We start from the raw sequence: 18,941 nt of genomic DNA on the forward strand, positions 1-18,941 counted from the left end.
ATCTTTGCTCATAAATTCTCTATTCAAGGCATATCTTTCTATTTGCTGGTGACCTCTGGGCTTTCTCTGGTAGGTTCACACCCCTCTCATCCACCCTTGTATATGAGTTAGAGTTTGCCAGGCACATCAGTGAAGTATCAACAATTAATAAGATCCAATATAAAAGACTGAAATAGTAAGAAAAATATTTGCTCACATCTAAAGAGGGGAAATCTGAACCATCCACTTCTTTGCAGTCTCTTTGAGTAGATCTAGGTGTTGAATATAGATCTCATCAGTGATCAGCATTCCTTATTAATTTACTTCCTTCAATAGAAGGAGGAAAGAGTTGATGAGATACATTCACATGCAAAGGAATTTCAAATCTGCTTATAGCAAAGCAATGATCCATCAGAGCTGCTGCTGACTTTGAAGGATAAATAAACACAGATTTTTCTCTGTGCCTGGTGCCCTCATGTGGCTTTGATGTTCAGCTTCTTGTAGATTAAGTGCATCACTGCATGGCTGACACTTTTGCTGTCTAAAAGGTAGAGAGAGAATCATTTGCCTGTATGTTCTTCTGTGAATGCAGCATCTTCTGGAAAGCCAAAAGACACTGTTCGCCATGCAGGCGGTTGGATTTGGATGCGCAAGCTCCTTGAGTTCCCTGACTTAAACCAAGACCATTTCTGAGTGTTCACACATTGGGGTGTGATTCAGACCTTACCCCTCCAAGGGCTGCTGTGGCTAAAAAGGTTTGTGCTGGAGCTGCTGCCTTCTTAGTGATCCTGGTGAAAATGCCTCTATAGACCTACTGGTGCTTCTAAAGAACTACAATTTTGTCATTTTCAGCTCTAACACTAGCTCAAATTTTTCTGCTGTATCCTGAGCTAAGTGTCAAGGATTACTTCTGTCAGGAAACAGAGTTTGAAATGTTATTTCTCAGCTAACTTAAAATTGTCCCATTTTTCTTCCAGCTACAGCTGCACTACGACGAAAAAATTCTATATTTAATGCTGTAAAATATACATGGGATAAATGTTTCTTTGCACAGAACTTCAGAGTCTGTCATTAGAATATTTCTAAATTACTGATCTAGAAATTTCACTTTAAAATACATCATTTAGCCATAAACTTTATGCAAAAGCTTTATATAACATATTCTTTACATGTCCATAAATTAGAATAATAAAACTCTTGCACAAGCAAGAGGTGAATATAGTTGCCGTGGAGGCTGCTGGTGTGATTTGATGCAACAGCTTTATGTACTGCACTTTCTGAAGGTGCTTGTCAAAGCGTTTCTCTACAGCTGGATCAGACAGATGTAATAGGTATAGAAATGTTCCATTACCTCTACAAGACTATGCACTCTTAAGAGACTGCAGAACTTGGAGGCATTTGAAATTTCCCTTTGCCAAATTTTTGGATGGAATGGCACAGAACTGAAAATTCTGATTAAAAATGAAAAAAAAAAAATCTCGTCATTCATACTACTATTAACAAGGATATATAGGGAGTTTGAAAACGAACATGGGAAAAGATCCGAATCTAAACCAAGCATATGTGGTTTTTGTTAGTATGATTATCTAATGACCGTACAAATGCGAGTACCTGAGTGACCGCAGCCGCACAGCCCTGCTGGGGACACTGTGCTTTGTGTATCTCCATTGCATCGAGCTGCTGCTTCTCCTGCTGTTTCTACCAATGCAGGATCCAGCTGTAACTTTGAGTGATTCCATCCGAAAAAAAGTTCCACAATTTTGCATGTTTCAATATTGTGACAATATTGATGGCATCTCCTCCCCTTCCCTCTTCTTTTCCTCTTTTTCTCCTCTTTTTCTCCCAAACTGGACTTATATTCTTGTACTTCTTTGAACTCACACTATTTAAGTTTTTTTGCACCTGGGACTCACCTAAATAACCCTCCAGTTTGTCTTGGAGCACAAATACTGAACAGAGTAAGAAAGATCTCAAGACAGTTTTTTCTTTCATCTTTCTTGTCCTTGTAATACCAAACCTAGTGAAACTTGGCATATTAGTGATGGTATCAACATTTTTCTCGCTCATAGTCTCACTCAGAAATTTCCTGAGTAGCATGTTAGTTCTTCTAAGGTTTAAGGTAGACTAAGAAATGTTGCATAATTGCTACTAAAAATCATTAGATGTTAATATGCTTGAACTATAATACTACTTCATGCACCAAGACTATTACCACATATTTTAAATTAAGCTGTAATTTATGTACAGACTCTCTCGTAAGCCTTTCCTAGTCTGCTGACAGCTTCTCCCAACAGGTAAGAAGAGAAACACGCAGCCCATGGGGTTTGTCCATGTTTGTATTTAGGAAAGGCCGTGCCGGCAGGGACCCTGTACACTCGCTGTATAATCCAGAAGTACTGACGTTCTTGGGCTTGCACCTCTGCAGTGACTCTAGAAATAACCCTTAATAACTAGCACAATATTAGTGTTATTTTCATCTTGACTTCTTTTTATTAACATAATTTAACAGAATAAAGAGAAAAATCTAATAATATAAAAACAGTCTACAGCTGTACCTTTTTTCACCTGTATCATTCTAACCAAACCAGTATTTTTGGTACTCAGTCAACAAAATAGGCAATTTGCAGTGCCTTGCAACCCACCATTTTTGATGCGTTAATTCTTCTGCTATCCACCCGTGCTTGCTGAGCTCTAGTAGCACCTTATCCTCTCACTCTGTCGTATGTGCAGATAAACCCAAGGGTTCCAAATGTCCAGCACAAAGTGTAGCAGAGGAACGGACCAGTTCACTATATTTCTGAGCTGCAAATTCTGAGCACAACCCAAGAGACTGGTATTAATGCTATTGCTATAAAACCCCAGCACTTGGGAAATGAGAAGCAAAGTGGGAGAATAAAAAGGCATAATTCCTTAAACTAATTTTCCTAGACTTTTTTCCTTGCAGTTTTGACACCAATTATTGGTGTAATCAGTGTAATATTGTAAAATTTTTAGAAAGGGAAAAATATCTTTCATTATTCAGTCTCTATTCTGAAAAAGTAGATTTTTTAATTTTTTTTTTCTTTACATATTAGAATTAGGAATTGTGGCAATATTATGATCATTATTTTTGTCTTCTGTACCATGAATAAATTTAAGAATATAATTGGAGGCTAAATGTGAAGCTCTGTATGGAGCTCAAGTGTTGTCATGTTTGTAAGACATCTGAGAACACAAGAATTCCACAGGAATTAGCGCTTGTTTGATCTCTGCTGTTTTGGCATATTTTGGCACATATACATTTATTTTCTCACACAGTATACTAGACCTCTTTGTGAATAAGATCTCTATAAGCTTACCTGTGTGTGATTAAACTAAAAGCAATTCTGAATATCCCATGGAGGTTAATCCATAAACCCTATTCACAATATAAGAACAGTAGGAGTTTAAGTATAGAGTCTGACTATAATGTAGAAGTGGAATGTTTTTAACGTGTATCAGTTTAATCACACAAGTTGAATACATTTGGTCAAATTGAAATATCTAATAATTTATTCACATAGAAACCAGTAAATTTTAGGGTTCATAGCACAAAACTTTTTTGATAAAAAAAGAAAACAAGCTATGCCATATAGCTTCTTTACTCTCAATAAAATAGCATAATTGCAGTTAAATTTAAGATTACAATAAAACTGAAACATTCCAGATTATATCAGTTGGAGCACAATGTGATGGATATAATGAGAAAATCCTCATCAGAAATTTTACCACAAGGAAATATCAATAGCTAACACCCATATTCTCCAACTAGAAATCAAGAATATTTGAGTAGATCTTGGCATAAAAGGCACAAATCACAAAGCAAAGCACGCTTGTGTCATTTGTCACAAAGAAGCATTGACATTTGTGCAACATGGAAAAAGATCAGCATTTTTCAGACTCCTCCAATGTCACAGGTACGTAGGGAACAGACCTTCCCCTTAATGCCAGCGTATCGCTCCCGGTACAGATGGAAGTGACTGCCAGAAAAGAGGAGTATATAGAAGAGAATGCATCCATACCTGTCCAGGAGATCTTGACTCGTACACTGAGGAAGCTGCTGCTATAGTACTGTTAGTAGTAAATAAATACACTGCAGCTTTTAGTAACACGACCGGTGGCAGCAGCACTTGTGGGAATTCTGTAAGACTGAAGAATGTTAACAATGCTGGAAACCCCTCATAAATACAAGTTTACCGCTTGCACTTAAATGTGTGATGGCAGGTCCCTCTTTGCTTCAAATAAGCCTATTTTTTTTAGAAAAGTTTGAGTCCTTGAAATAAAGGAGCGTCTTCAGAAGAGAACTGCACAGAGGAATGGCTTTCCTGATTTTTAAGGTGCTTTGGAAATACAGATGAAACATCTGTGGTGTTTCCTTCTGTAATGGGCCATCGTACAAGCATCTTGTTAGCAGCCTATCTGCTATATTTCTATAACAAGCCTATCTTCATCATCACTGCTAGTGTCATCATACTCAACTCTGGTTTGCTTCCTCATCATCTCTAAACCTCTCTTTTTGTAGGTCTTGGAAGGTGTTGCAGAGTAAGTCTGGAACTCAGAGGACCTAAGAGTAATTTGGGGCTTTGTAAAGGTAGCAGCAGCTGTTCCGTGTGGCCTTGCAGAGCCGTGTGACCGCAGGTGGGCTCCGTTCTTGTCTGCACTTGCGTGAAGGTCAAGGATTTTTTGAGAAAAGTTTGCCCGCCCTGTGTATTCTGCACTGGGTGATTTAGCTCTTGTGACTGACTCAGGAAGAGACTCTGCTTTTGATCCTAATAAATGTGAACACCCAGGCTGGGAATTGGCAGTTGAGTTTTCTTTTGGAGATGAATATGTGTTTTCTTCCGTTGGAGGTTTCTCTGTTCCTGAGGCCTGGATCGCCGGGTCCAGTGCACCAGATCTTTGACTCTCTGACTCTACGTGTAGGATGTTTTCCTGGCTTGCTTCTAGATGTGAGGAAGGGGGATCCGTAGTCTCCGAGTTTGTGCTGTCAAGTTGATCTCCTGTGCCTGTATTTGTAAAGTTAGAAGGGCAAGGCCAACAAGAAGATGCCATCGAGTCACTGTGAACACGTGGCTCTGGCTCCCCCCGGGCTGATCGCGGGCGCACAAGCGGTTGTAGCACTAAGCAGCAGGTTTCCACATCACTGCTGCCTTGCTGAGTGGTGGGACTTACTGTGGACGGAAAGGAATGAGCTGTCATAGGTATTTCCAGAGGAGCTGTAACGTTCTGAAATGAGAAGTTTGTTCTTGTGTGTTCCCTGGTTTGCCCAGAAATGTCCTGTAGAAATTAGTTGGGGGGAAAAAAAAATACAGTTAAAAGTTTCAATCCAGAGCAATTCCATCTTTCATAAAAGTGCAATGATAACTAAGTTGTTATTTAGAAAACATTTACTTCACTATATTTTAACCCCCAAAATACCTTTAACACATTTTTAAACTCAATTTGTGATACAAAGTAGTCACAACTTGAACTTTAAAACAGCTGAATATAACTCAAGTTTCAATTACCAATATCTCCTAATAAAAAGTAATACAGAATTAATGTACAATACTTACTTTTTTATCCATTTTGTCTTTTTGCTTAACATGGTTTAGATTTTCAGTATGGGAAAATATTCCTGAGTTATTCTTTCCTTCTTTCTTCCTTCTGCAAAGTGGCTTGTCTGAGGTGGAACAAGATGTGTCTTTTTGCTGGTGTAGGTAATTTTCTATTGAAAAGAGGTTGAAGAAACTTTTATTTTGATTTTTATTCCCTCACATGCTAGAACTTACTAAATCACTCATCATCATACCACTGAACTCACTTCTACGTTGTTGCTGTTTTCTGTAAATGTTTATTCTAAGCATGATACGATTTCTTATTTACTGTCTATGTGCCTGGTTTGTTTGGTTTTTTTATTGACCATCACTGTCATGCAAAGTAATAGCTGCTCATATCTGCTCTGAACAAACACAAGGTATTGTCCCTGCTTCCAAGATGGTTGTGGTATAAACATCATTTACATTAATGCTTCTAATTAAATGAGGGGTGGTCATTGAAACACGAAAGTAGGTCAACACGCCACATTCATTTCACACTGCAAACAGTCTTGTCTCAGAAACTGAAAAAGATCCATCTTAAATCTGTTTAGGCTTCTAGTAAAATGTTATACTGAATTATTTTTGAATGCCCTCCTAATTGTCAAATTCGCATATGTAAGTATGTGCATGAAAAGCATTGTGTGTTCAGTTCTGAAAACATGAGAGATGTTTGTATTTTTGCTTGCAGAACGTACTGAAGGACAAAAGTGTTTTTGCAGTCCCGTGTGGCACAGGTGCATGTCGGAGATACTGCTAACGTTCATTCTCTGAAAAAACCAACATTCAATATATTAAAGAATATTCAGAATACTTACCTTGTACCTTTGATTGAGGAGAATGGCACTTCTTATACTTATTAAATGCACAGGGTTGTGATGAATAGCCCTTTTTCAAAGCATCCAGTGTCCTATTTGGAAAACAGTGCCGCTTGCTTAGTCGGTTAATTTTGAGCTGAGCGTATCCCTGTACGTGCCTCCCTCTGTACCTGCATTGCCAGAGGCATCGGAAGGGTACAAAATATATGTGCAATTTAAAAGCAGCCAGAGTAGAATAGTACCACATCATCAGGAAAATGTAAGTCTAACAGCAATTTACTACTGTGAAGATGTTTGTATATGTTGACTCAAAAAAAAATCAGGATTTTAGGCAAGAGACCCACAATTATTTTATCAATTTGTTCTTCAGTAGGATTCACTAAAGCCTTGGCTTGCTAAGAGAATAGGATTCAGGAATAACATATCCTTTTTCCTGTATCTGGAATTTTCAAACAGCAGACTTGATAAAGACTGGAATTGCAGGGCAGTCACCTGAGACTGCAGAGTTGTTGGCTTTTTTATTTTTATTTTCACTTCTTTTGCGCTACCTATTCATCATCACCAATGAACAACAAAAGTATTTCAGTTATTTAGAAAACTCATGCTGAATAACCCAGCTCTGCTTTGTTTCCTACTCTAGCTGGATCTTTCAGAAACTCCTAATGATCGAGACTAAAGGTCCCATTCCTGCATCGGTAGAATCAGTCACTGTACACAGAGTAACAAGCCAAGCTAAAAGGACGTGCCTATTCATGTGTTTGGGGTATTAGAAAAACACGTTACATTGCATGGTTAACAGTTTAGCCACTAATAGGTATGACCTGAGCTTTCAGGACCCTGTACTTAACTGAGTCCCTGTACTTATTTGATATAGCCAGATAAATACATTCTGAGACCAGCAGAAAACAAAACAAAACAAAACAAAATAAAAACACACACACAGAGAAAAAAATCAAAATAAAAAAGTCCTAGGAGAATGTCACTAGACTGGATAACATAGACCCAAGTCTTCTATTTTTGTCCTTATGCTCCCTCAACACTGCAGTGCTGTTTGCCGAACCAGACACAGTGATTAAGTTACCGGCACTGGTTTGTCCACAAGGGAGTCACTCTGTCTGATTTTGGTCATGAAATAAAATCAGAGGGATATATGCACGCAATATGTGGTTCTTATTGAAGCAATTCATCAGACATTCTGCTGCCCCACACTCTTGAAAGACTGGAGGCTAAATCTTCCATGAAATACAGAGAAACTGAGCTGATTAATACAATGTGCCTTTGATAGCTTTATACCCAAATTCTTCCTGCTTTTTATTTAAACTGAATAATCCTTTAAACTACAGATGGTTTTGTTAGTTTGTGTTAGAACTTGATATTTATTCTTCTGCATTATCTTGTGAATACAAGTTCATGATACAGATCTTCTGAGGACAAAAGGGTCTCACCAATGGTTTTGGGCTGTAACAGGATTAAAAACTGAAGTATTATGTTTTAGTTCCCTTCAAACGAAAGTAAACGCTGACAGTTTTGACAGATAAGGATCATTTCTAAAGCATAGCAGGAGACAATCGACCAGTCATCATCTTTCTTTGCTCTGTGTCTGTTTTCCTTAGAACAGTCTGTTCCTGATAGCAAACAACATATTGGTATTTTTTATAGTTCACCTTTGTGGAACTGCTGCAATGTGGGAATAGCTCTTTCTGATTTACTTTTCCCCTCAATTTTGACAACGTTGAATTTGGGGGATTACTTTTTATTTTCTGTAGACTTTTTACACTCATTTTAGCAAAACTATGTCTGCATCTGGGGAAGCTGAAAGCCATATTCCTTACCATTTGGGGGTGACTTTAATCTTTTTCTGTTTGTGGCTTCTCTTGAGTTTATTTGTTAAGAGTTTTTCCTTTTTGCAAATGACTGTTTTCTTCTTTTGCTCTGAAATATTTTTGATAGCACCACCAGGAGCTGCTGAGCTTAACTGTTGAGAATATGAGAAAAAAAATGAAGGACATGAAAACAGTGCATTACATTGACTGAGAGACTGGATCTATGCTCTTTTTAAATAGCACTGAATAGCACAGTAGTTAAATAGCACAACTCTGATTTTTTCCTAGAACTTGTGTGTTTTTTTTTTCTAATCACTCTGTCCATCTACTTCTATAAAATAAAACAACTCGCTGCTTTTGAGAATCTGGATAGAATTAGTGTATGTTCTTTTGTACTCTTCTTCCTATATAAAAAGTAAGCTTAGTCTTACCAAGCTGTTCAGGATCTGTACAGACAGACTAGTCAGTCTTCACTTAGCTAAAAAAGAAAAGTTTTCAAGCCTTAAACGCTCCATGGGGTATTAATGCAATTTGGTTTTGTTGACATTTCAGTGTATCTAAGTGATGGGAGATCTAGTGCATAGTCTGCCTTTGGCTCCAGGTGTCTCCAAGTCTAATAAAGTCTTGACATTAATGGTCTACTTAATTCCTACTGTAATTCAAATATTCACTTAAAATTAAAACAGTGAAATACATATGCTGTTGCAGAAGAATTTAAAATAGAAGCAGAAAAATCAATAAATAGAAATACACTCTTCTCACTAGACAGAACTCCTACTGAAATTCTCAAGTGAAAGATACTTAAATATTCACACAAAAGTATGTATTTTTTGTTCATCAAATGAATCTGTAATTTACTTTATAAAAACATAAATTGTACATTCTGTATTGACAAATGCCTGTAATTGTCCATAAATATCCTTTTGATAATTCTTTTATTCTTCTACTCAGAGGGGGGTTCAGCCAGTTACACGTTCCTGAGAAAAGAAATAGGATTATCTATATATTACCTCCTGCATCTGTTGTCCTTTAGAAAAGGATGAAACCCATGTTCTTAAGCTCCTGTTTGTTAAGCCATATGCCACAGTCTTGCTAATATTTTTCATTTTGAAAATAGAGAGATCATATTTTGACAGTGCGCATTCATTGCTGGACTCCTTGTCACAGGTGTGCATGGAGGAATAAGCGGAGTCTGCATTTCCCCTCTGCTCCGCAGGCAGGGGAAGGCTTCTTGTCAAACAACACCACGTTAAGCGGGGTTCAGCATTCAGTGACGGGAAGGTGCTCTTTGTGCTTGATACTGATAAATGTCTAGAGTAGCAAGTCAGATTACTGTGGGGTAGTACGGGGAATTCTTTACAGTGAGTGGTGAGAGCGTGGCAATAAAACGCGCCAAAAGAACAGCAAAATGAAGCGGGGTTGTCTGTCGAGCTCCGAGAATGCTGTGTATCCTGCAGCGTTGGCAACGCGTCCGTAAGGACACACAGACCTCCAGCTCTGTCCCGTCCCGTCCGTGGCTCTGCACCCTTGCTGGAAGCTGATGTCGTTATCAAAGAGTCACTGCCTGAGGAGAGATGATGCAAAACCTTCCTCTCTTCCTTGATGTCAGCTGATATGAAAAAACCACTTGGATACATAGAAGTAAAGCATATTTTCTTCTTTGGGGTCTGTGTAGAGCAAGTAGCGATGCTCATCCACTTCTCTTCTGTTTGCCTCTGATAATTTAATTTATTTTTGTTCTGTTTGTTTTTCCAAGCATCTCTTACAACATCCTGCTGCCTGAAGTTTTGGTTATAAAAGGTGTTATCTGCTGTGGCTAAGGTATTTGTGTTTTCTGAACTGACTGGTGAACAAAATACTGGAGGTTTCCAGTTTGTGTGTGCATTCTGTCCTGGCTCTCCTTTGCTGGCCTTTTGTCTCGCTTCCGATTTTAAAGGGGACCAAAACACATCATCAGAATGAGAACTGGGTGATCCGCTGGGGGAGGAGCAGGGGGGGTTGGCCAAGGTGTCTGTCACAGGTGTGCACGGTGGAATCTTCTCTTCTGATCTAAGCAAAAGCGACCAATCTGAGGCTCCCTTGTCTTGCGGCAACTTAAGGATATATTTTGGAGAAAAGGCATTTTGTTGTGGGACTGGGGCTAAATGACCAGATTGCAGATGATGAATTTTAGAAGACATGTCAGCAGCATTGTCACTGGAAAGTGGTACTTTTGCTCCTGTTTTCACAAGACATGTTTTGACATCTTTCTCTGTTGCGTTGTGCAAGGCAAAAGAATTGCAATCACTTCCCCTTAATTCAGGCCCTAAAAATCCCACAAATGAAGCTTTTGAGATACCTGCTGAATGGGAAAGAAGGTTGACATCACTACAATCAAGAGCTTTTGGGGGGAGTTTGATTGTTTTCATATAGTCCACATTCTCAGTACCTCCAGTGGATTCATTATTTCCTGTGCTTAATTTTTGCTCCTCTGCTTTACTGGAGAATTTCACCAGGGCTGTGGAAAGACCCCGAGTGACAGTGCAATAGGCTCTCTCTGCTTCATTTACAGCATTGCTTTCACTACTGGGACTAGGACAGGAATTTGAAATAATGTTTTGTGTCTTCTCCACTTCAAATTTCAGCTTTTTTCTTTCTGATGGTAAATTCTGGGATTTCCCTGCCGCTTCTCTGTTGTTGCAATGGACCCAGGAGGGTGTCAGGGCATGCTGGCCAGATTCCTTGTTCCTGCTCTGGTTTTCATAATTGTTTGAAGTGCTTTTACAGCCTGATTCAAATGTACTGGATTCTTTCCCAGGGCTCGGGTTTTCCCATTTTCTACTCTGTACTGGCAAGCAGGCGTCATTCCTTCTGTTAGCGTTCAGCTGACACAAAGTATTTTGAAGCCTGAGCTCACAACTGCTTGGAGCTCGTAATGTGCTGCTGCCAGCTGTGGATTTATCTGTGTCACTGCCACTGGGCTCTGGGGAAGTGTTGCTGGTTACAGTATGTGCATCAGCATTTACTGAACACGATGGCTGCATTACATAGGTTAAACTGTCTGTGGTTTCCTCGGAGGACACATTCTGTAGAAAATTATTTCCGTTAGTACAGGTTTCTGATTTCCCAGTGTTTAAACCTGTTGCCACAAGGGAGGAAAGACTGTCACTTACAGAGCTCCTGCCATCTCTTTCCTCAGTAATTTCAGTACTGCTGACTGACTCCTTTGAATCTGGAGTGAAGCTTGTAATATCTGGAATCTTATTCCCCCTTTGTTTAATTTTCTTGGCATTTTGACTGCTTTTCATTTTCTGGTAGATTTTCTTAAATGTTTCATCTCCATACATCTGCCACTTTTCTTGTGAGAACATCTTTAATTTCCTTTGATTGTGTTTCTTATTTTTAGCACTGATGACTTCTCCAGCCCCAGGCTTTTTACTCCCTTGCAACTCTTCTGACAGAGAAGAATGATCAGCCACATTACTTAGTGGCAAATCATCCACTGCTGTTTGTCTGACTAGAGCTCTGGGATGGCTATTAGGAAAATCCACTGTACTTGCAGCAAGATTGTTGCCAGGCAGCAAACCAGCAGTGCCTGTATTTGCAGACTGCTTAGTAAGAGAAAGCGGTTTGGAGAAACCTGCTTTGTCATGGACCATCCTTGTGCCCTCCACAAATGGCAAAGAGTTGCTTCGTGTCACAGGCACAGTGTCTATCGTTGTGGAGAACTGGGTGGGGACTGAATGAAAAAACATCGGCTTACTTTTTTCTAGGGGTGCAAAGGTAGATTTTGCTGAGCAAAGGGAAAGATTCTTTTTCCTATTTACATCACAAGTTCTGATGTCAAAATGGAAGGAGTCTTTGTATGTGTAAGGCATTGGCAGATCAATGCTTCCCTGTTTAGAAAGGACAGTTTTTCTGGGCCTAACATTGTCTAAGTGGGTATCATCCACCACACTTTTGTTATGAGAAATAAGATTTGCGATGTGTTCCTCCAGCCTCTTTTTCTCTAGCATCAAGGCTGTAGCTTTCTCAGCTGCATCTAGCTTTGCACTGCTTCCGGAGGGACACCTGGAGCTGCTGAGGGCAGTTTCGTTTTCCAGTTCCGTGCTGTGCTCATAGAGACTGTGCAGCGGGCTGGATGATGCCATCTGTTGTTCTGTACTATCAGAGCGTGACAGATACCCTGAGTCAGTGCTCTCACACTTCTTTAGCTTGCAGTCAAATGGCTTGTAATCCCACTGCTTTTCTGAAGAGGTTGCTTGCTGCCTTTGCAACTGAATATGCTTATTGGCAGTTGGAGTTCTTTGCTCCTGTATCTTCTTTCTCTGGCACTGACCACTTGGCAAAGCACCTGGAGATGATAAACTTTGAGGTTCTCTTTCAGGAACCCCCTGATTAGCCTCGGAACTAAATGACTGATTTGTTGTTTCTTGATTTTCTGAAGCAAATGATGAATTGCTGGTTGCTGGCAGTGAAAGGTCATTAAGAAGTTTCTTAGCGTCTGTTACAGCACCGGTCTCTGAACTCCTTTGTTTCATCTGTATCTGCTTGTCTTCACAGGTGCTACTAAGTAGTTTGCTGCCTTGATGTGAGGTGACGCTCTCTGTTGATTTCTCATTTTGTTCTAATATGCCACCGCTGTCAGAGTCTGAGGGCAGTCTGGTATTGTTGACATGTGTTTGAGTTCTTCTGTGTTTATATAAATTGCTTTGAGTTTTAAATGCAATGCCACAAGTGGTACATGGAAAGGGCCTCTCTCCTGTGTGAGAGCGAATATGTTTCTCAAGGACACTTGGCTTCAAACAATCTCGCCCACAATGTTTGCAGATATATTTCCCAGCTTTTTTTGATTTTCCTGGGCTTCCAATAGATGCATTCACACAAGAATTTGGTGATGATAAAACTGGTAAAGTGCTCACTATGTTCAACGTCAGAGTTTGCCCAAGTTGTTTCTGAAAAACTGACTGGGACTGATCGGTGCCTTCTGAAGGAACAAGCGGGTTCAGGATCAGGGGTATGTTGCTGCTGTCCAGATTTACACAGCTCCTGGCAGTCACCAGCTGACTGTTTGGCTGGAAGCATCCTGCCTGGACGGGCTGATACAGCGGGATGGTGAGGGCTTTGAGATACAGAGGCTGCGACAGAGCTTGTTCCCGGTGAGGAACCACGCTGCCCTGGCTGAGATCTGGAGAACCCTGCGCAGGCTGAAGAGAAGAGGTTGGAACTGGTCGATCTGCTGTAGAACCCGGCTGCTGCGGGGCCTCCATTTCAAGGGTTATCCCCCATATGCTCATGGATCTGTAAGGGAGGAGAAACAAAACAAGTAGAAATCCTCAGATAGTAAAATAAACACTTTCAACTGCTGGACTGCAAAAGTTAGCAATTAAGAATGTCACAAATCTTATATACAGGCATTATAGAGACATAATTACTTCGTTTCCCAATAAAATTGATTCATCTTTCATTTCTTAGCTAGGAATTCAAGTTTGGTACAGTGTAAAGAACACTGAACATTGCACTTAAAACCTGCAATAAATACTCAAAGTATTATAAATAAATCTGAGTATCAGATTTGCAAATCTGAGGCTCTCAGCACCCCAGAAATAATACAGTTTTAATTTTCTGGAACCATATTCCAGAATTTAAGAATAAATAACTGTTAATACAGAAACACAGAACAATTCTGGTTAGAAGGGACCTCAGGAAGTCTCTGTTACAAACACTGGCTCAAAGCAGAGTTAGCAGTGAGGTCAGACGAGGTTGCTCAGGGTGTTACCCCGTCCGGTTTTGGAAACCTCTGAGAATAAAACCTTCCATGCGCAACCTGTTCCAAACATGGCACATGAAACGTGGTTTCATATTATCTGTGTTGACCCAGTTTAAGTGAGCTAAGACTAAACACATTGCAACAAGTGACGCAAAATTAAAATATGGGAACAAAATGAAACCAATGTCCTGTTTTACAAGTGAGATTTACATAAATATACGCAAAGTCAAAAAGACAGTATCACAGGAAAATAGTGGGATACGTAAAGCTGTCTTTTGTGCAGCCCAAATTAATTTTGTCCAATTAAAGGTGATATTATGGCATACTGCTTATTTTTAGATGCTTTCAATGCAAGATGAAAACATCTGGTAGACACGGGTTTTGGAAAGAGTGAACCCAAATGTATTCAGGATTGGTGCTGTTCCAGACTACTTATTTTAACAAAAATTTGTCTTGCCTTTTTTCTTTCTTAGAAACAAACTAGGAAACTATCAAGACAAGCGGGTTGAAAATGATCTTTGGAAGAGCTGATAAGGGGCATTGGCATAACCTCTTGTAATCTTAGTTTGGGTGAAAATTAGAAGGTGATCTGTGACTGTTTATTCCAGTTCCTATTCAGCTATACTCACAGCTCTGCAGCCATTGGCCGTTATGGATAATAGGCTGTTCTTATGCAAACAGTCAGAAAACTCTCATTTGAAATAACATACTCAGTGACTAAATGTGAAATTTGCAATTTGTTGCCCTATTGCATCATCTGTAGTTGTGTTTCTGTACCTTCCTTGGATCATTTTAATAGGTTATGATTACTGGGAAACAGGAAAAAAGATTACTCAAAAATGTTTGAAGTTTGGACTGGTTCTATATGACACACACAGCAAAATCTCTGTTGTATGTAGTTACTGGGAATTTTGCAAATGATTCACACAGCTCAATTTAATTGTTTTTGAGTATTCCTTGGTTACTATTTGAGCAGTTAATAAAGCTGGTAAGTTGATATAAAGTTGGATGGAGATCCAGGTTCTGTTAGTTCACAACTGAAAATGACAGTGTCTCAAGACAGATGAAAAAATGGGAAAATAACTTTCTATTAATTATCAAATGGAACAGGTTAAGGTCAATGAGTCATATGCTCAGTAATAAACTTGATTAGCATCTTAATAAATAGACTAGGAATTCAGGGAGTTTTCCTACTAAACGTATGCACCATTGAAACTGAAAGGTAAAGCAACCTTCCTGGTTAGTGGTCTTCTGCAAAGGAAAAGGTTTTGCACAGTAGGATATTGCCTTTAATCCAACTGATTATTTCATCCCTATGTATAGCTCTCAGTGCAACTGTAAATACTCATCTCCTTGAGCAACAGAAAACTAATGTGGCAGGAACCCGGTAGCTGTTGCTCTGCACTTGTCTGCATCATTTCTGAAGTTCTGTTGCTGGCTGGCAACTTATATTTCACAGCCAAGACTTCCAGTTTCTCCCGGATCTGTTTTGCTTATTGCAAAAAGTGGAAAAGCAGAGCAAAAACAGCAATGCAGTCCTTGGGATGTGTCCTCTGACTTTCCTTCTGGTCACGAGCAAGGCCGTTCGCTTCTCTCCGTGCATCAACAAAACCGTCAATGAGCCACTGAAGTCACAGAGAAACTTGGTACCGGCTGCAGCGGGCTCAGGGTTAGACCATTTATGGGAAAGTATCAGTGCCCCATGGCATTCTTTGTCTTCACCCCAAAAATTCTAGTGTAATAAAAATCCCAGGAAACAACCTGTAAAATGAAGTGACCTCCACACGGCAATGTTTTAGAGTTTGCCTCTTCTCCTTACTCCTGAATTTTAGAAATCAAACTCAGTTATCAAGCATGGACTTTTCTTGTCCACTTCAGAGATTTCTATGTGGAACAATCATTTAAGTGGCTTTGTAATATAGGTATTGACTATATTGATGAAAGAATGCTAAGAGACTATGGCTTGTTAAAGGAATTAAGTTACTATCCATATTTGGCAGTGTGGTTAACAGTACAGGATAAGAGTGGATTTCCCTAATTTGCAAAGTGAGGTTATAGACATTTCAAGTCCTGTCAAGATGGTTCTTAAGCTATACAGTCACCTTTATTTATAGCAATTTAAACAGCAGCAAGTGATAACACATGAGCCAATGATACTCATAAACCAAGCATGCAGTAGTTTTTACAAAGCTGTGAAAATAGAGTTGAGGGAAAAGAATATGCTGTAGAGACAAGACTCAAGGAAGAAAAGTGAAGGCTGCACACCACGTAGCTAGAACATCTAACAAGCACCACATCAGACAAAACAACTGCTAGTATCTGCACTGCCCCCCTTCCCCTGGAGAGAAGTGCAGAAATGCAGAATTTACATTTCCACCCTGATAAACCTGCTCCAGCACCACAGACTGTGCTCTCTTCTGGAATACCCTCGTGCACACGCGTGGCCGATGAGCTCTCCAAGGCCAGCCTGTGGGTCAGGAGGACTGTTGGTGGACAGATGGTTTTAATATGAACCCTGTAGTTCCAAAGTACTGGACTTTCTATGTGATTTCACTTATTCTGTTAAGTTTCTGAGGCCCAAAATACAGTGTAATTCTGAGAATTTTTTCAGTGCTCTGTAAAGTTCTACAAAGAAAATAACTGATTGCAGAAAAGTTAGTTTTACCTAATAGTAAACAATTAAACTAAATGGTGATACACAATCTCATTACTTTAAAGAGTTTAATAATGCGTTTCTACCAGCTGTGGTAGTTTGCTACTTTTCACAGCAAACTAAAGATATGTTCTTCCTAAGTGAAACTTCTGTGGCTTGTATTCTACTGCAGCAAATACGATCATACTTTTCATATCTGTCGTTAATATATTTTAAAAATCCACTATATTTCTTTGTACATTGACAAAAATAGCTTGTCTCAAACTAATTCTACCCCAAGGCTAATTCTGGGTAGTCCTCGCCTAAAGTAGAACAACTTCCTTTGCTGATTATCGCCCAGGCTCTGCTGCTGAGCATCTACCTGATGTTCTGAGGTCAGGTTGTAACTTGTGGCATCAAACTACTGGCATAAAAACTTGATCCTAGTTAGATAAAGAAAAAATTCCGATAAACAAAACTAGAAGTAGAATTCGGCCAGTCCAAAATTTTCTAAATTAGTTTCTTAAGCTACCAAAACTGGTCAATAAAATTTCATTTCAATATAATTATTTTGTTCCTAGTTTGAATTATACCTTTAGGTACACACCATAGGTAGATCTGTGGAACACTGAAAAGCCAAAAAGTGGAGTAGTTTCGGGCAATAAATCAGCATAGCAGAAACTGTTTTATTCTGTATATAAGTATAAAGTATTTGAATATATTTAATATATTTTATAAAAATTACTTCATTTTATCAGCACTGTTATAATAATCTTGGATTATACAACCAAAGTATGTTTGTCTTCTGCATGGCACAAGTAACTGCTCTGTCAACTGCATTCATTAAATAAACATATAGCTACTTATTTCCTGCACTTAGATATTTTTGACACCCCATTGAGAGGAACATCATTGTCTTAAAGCAGATGCAGCGCTCAGTGCCCTGGCTTGGTCTACAGCTATAATCTGTAGACATGACAGAGTTAGTTTATTTTTGTAACCACACAGAAGCAGCTTTTCAACATCCTGAACATACATAATATGCTACATTATACTAGGAGTCTTTACCTTTTTAAAAAGCTTTTGGTGATCCCAGCCTTAAATGTAATAGCAGAGAGCATACAAAATTGGAATCCTCTTTAGTCTGCAAATAATTTTAGCTCACTTACCTTTTATCAAGCCAGGCATTTCAGCAAAAGAAGTCTCATTTCTGTCAATACGTGATGCAAGCAGAGAGAAACGAGGACAAAGACTTGAAACAGATCAGAAGTAGGAAGTTGTTTTTTTCTTTTCTTTTCTTTTTTTCACATGGGTGTCACAGTAACAACCTTCAGAAAACAGGAAGAGATGAACCAGAAGAAAATGAAGTAGCGTTTCAATCTCTTTGTAGCCTTTATCATTATTCATGTAAGAATCTATGAACAGAATCAGCTGTCTTCAAAATGTAGACATTTTGTACTCGGCATTCAATTGTATTATTCAGTGAAATACACTGACGTAATGGGAGAATTTTTTTCTTCATACCCCTAAAGGTAATTTCCTTATAACTTTACAGTAAGGATCTCTCTTTAAATATGTTGGAAAACAAAACAATGGTGGAGAGAGGACACTTGCTACATATGAAATGCTAAACTCACCCACCAGCTTCTCCTCGTGGTGCCCGGCAGGAGGGCAGGGAGCAGTAACCCGGAGGGAAAATCCCTAAAGAATGTTACAAATGTTTAGGTCATGCTCAAGAAACCTCCCTAAAATTTGTGAAAAGCTGTGGGGAAAACAGGATAGGGGATAGTCAAGAGAAGTGAAAAGATGATTTTAAGAGTTTAGATTTCGCTTGTGGGTTGATTTCCTTGAAGAGTCCTCAGATAAAGCAGCCAAGGTGTCCTGTGAGGAGACAGCTGCTCTCCATGCAACCTCCTCTTCCAAACATGGACTGGAACGGCTCCTTCCTCCACTGCCATTAGACTCAGTGAATCCCAAACTGGAATATGCATTCCCTGTAATGTTACAAAATCAGCATGTCTGGCCTGTAAAAATTGCTTAGGAACACTGTATTTTGGAAGAGGCAGCTTTTACTGCGCTGAGCATTTGCCCAATTCAGATTGCTGCAGCCTGTATCTTATAAATTGGGTCGTGGTGGAACTGTAATAATATGATTGTCCAATATCCACGTCGGTGGAAGCTCACTCTTCTAGTAATTCAGATGACAGACTAATGCCGGAGGTCTCGATGGATTTTCATTCTACACAGCTTTATTGTTCTGGAGGGTTTTGCCTGTTGTTTGGATTGCTGTCACTTTGTTTCTGGACCCTGTTTTAGTAGGCCTCTAATTTTGGAGGTGGATAAATA

General features: G+C 39.3%; 1 protein-coding gene across 3 annotated transcripts; it reads right to left on the reverse strand.

Annotated features, from left to right (window-relative positions):
- Positions 1-2,470: 2,470 nt before the first annotated feature.
- On the reverse strand, positions 2,471-17,892 carry ZNF831 (zinc finger protein 831). 3 transcript variants are annotated; one of them, XM_082065332.1, is made up of 6 exons: positions 17,765-17,892; positions 9,225-13,494; positions 8,224-8,366; positions 6,392-6,483; positions 5,553-5,704; positions 2,471-5,274 (listed from the first exon to the last, which is right to left on the reverse strand). In XM_082065332.1, exons 2-6 carry the CDS (start codon positions 13,488-13,490, stop codon positions 4,420-4,422), a joined length of 5,508 nt encoding a protein of 1,835 aa, XP_081921458.1. In that variant the 5' UTR covers positions 13,491-13,494; positions 17,765-17,892; the 3' UTR covers positions 2,471-4,419. The 3 variants fall into 3 exon arrangements, with proteins under 3 accessions (XP_081921458.1, XP_081921457.1, XP_081921459.1); XM_082065331.1 differs by having other exon boundaries at positions 6,392-6,561; XM_082065333.1 differs by lacking the exons at positions 2,471-5,274; positions 6,392-6,483 and having other exon boundaries at positions 5,565-6,343.
- Positions 17,893-18,941: the final 1,049 nt, after the last annotated feature.

The sequence above is a fragment of the Streptopelia decaocto genome (genome assembly GCF_964273445.1).
Source record: "Streptopelia decaocto genome assembly, chromosome: 14".
Classification (NCBI taxonomy): Eukaryota; Metazoa; Chordata; class Aves; order Columbiformes; family Columbidae; genus Streptopelia; species Streptopelia decaocto.

What these genes read in the sequence shown, in the direction of transcription:
- ZNF831 (XM_082065331.1), bottom strand. Translation starts at nt 13,490, where the DNA reads ATGAGCATATGGGGGATAACCCTTGAAATGGAGGCCCCGCAGCAGCCG. An exon ending in TCCTCAATCAAAGGTACAAG is followed by an intron (nt 5,705 to 6,391) that starts GTAAGTATTCTG and finishes TCTTTTCAATAG; the next exon opens with AAAATTACCTACACCAGCAA. An exon ending in AAGACAAAATGGATAAAAAA is followed by an intron (nt 5,275 to 5,552) that starts GTAAGTATTGTA and finishes TAATTTCTACAG; the next exon opens with GACATTTCTGGGCAAACCAG.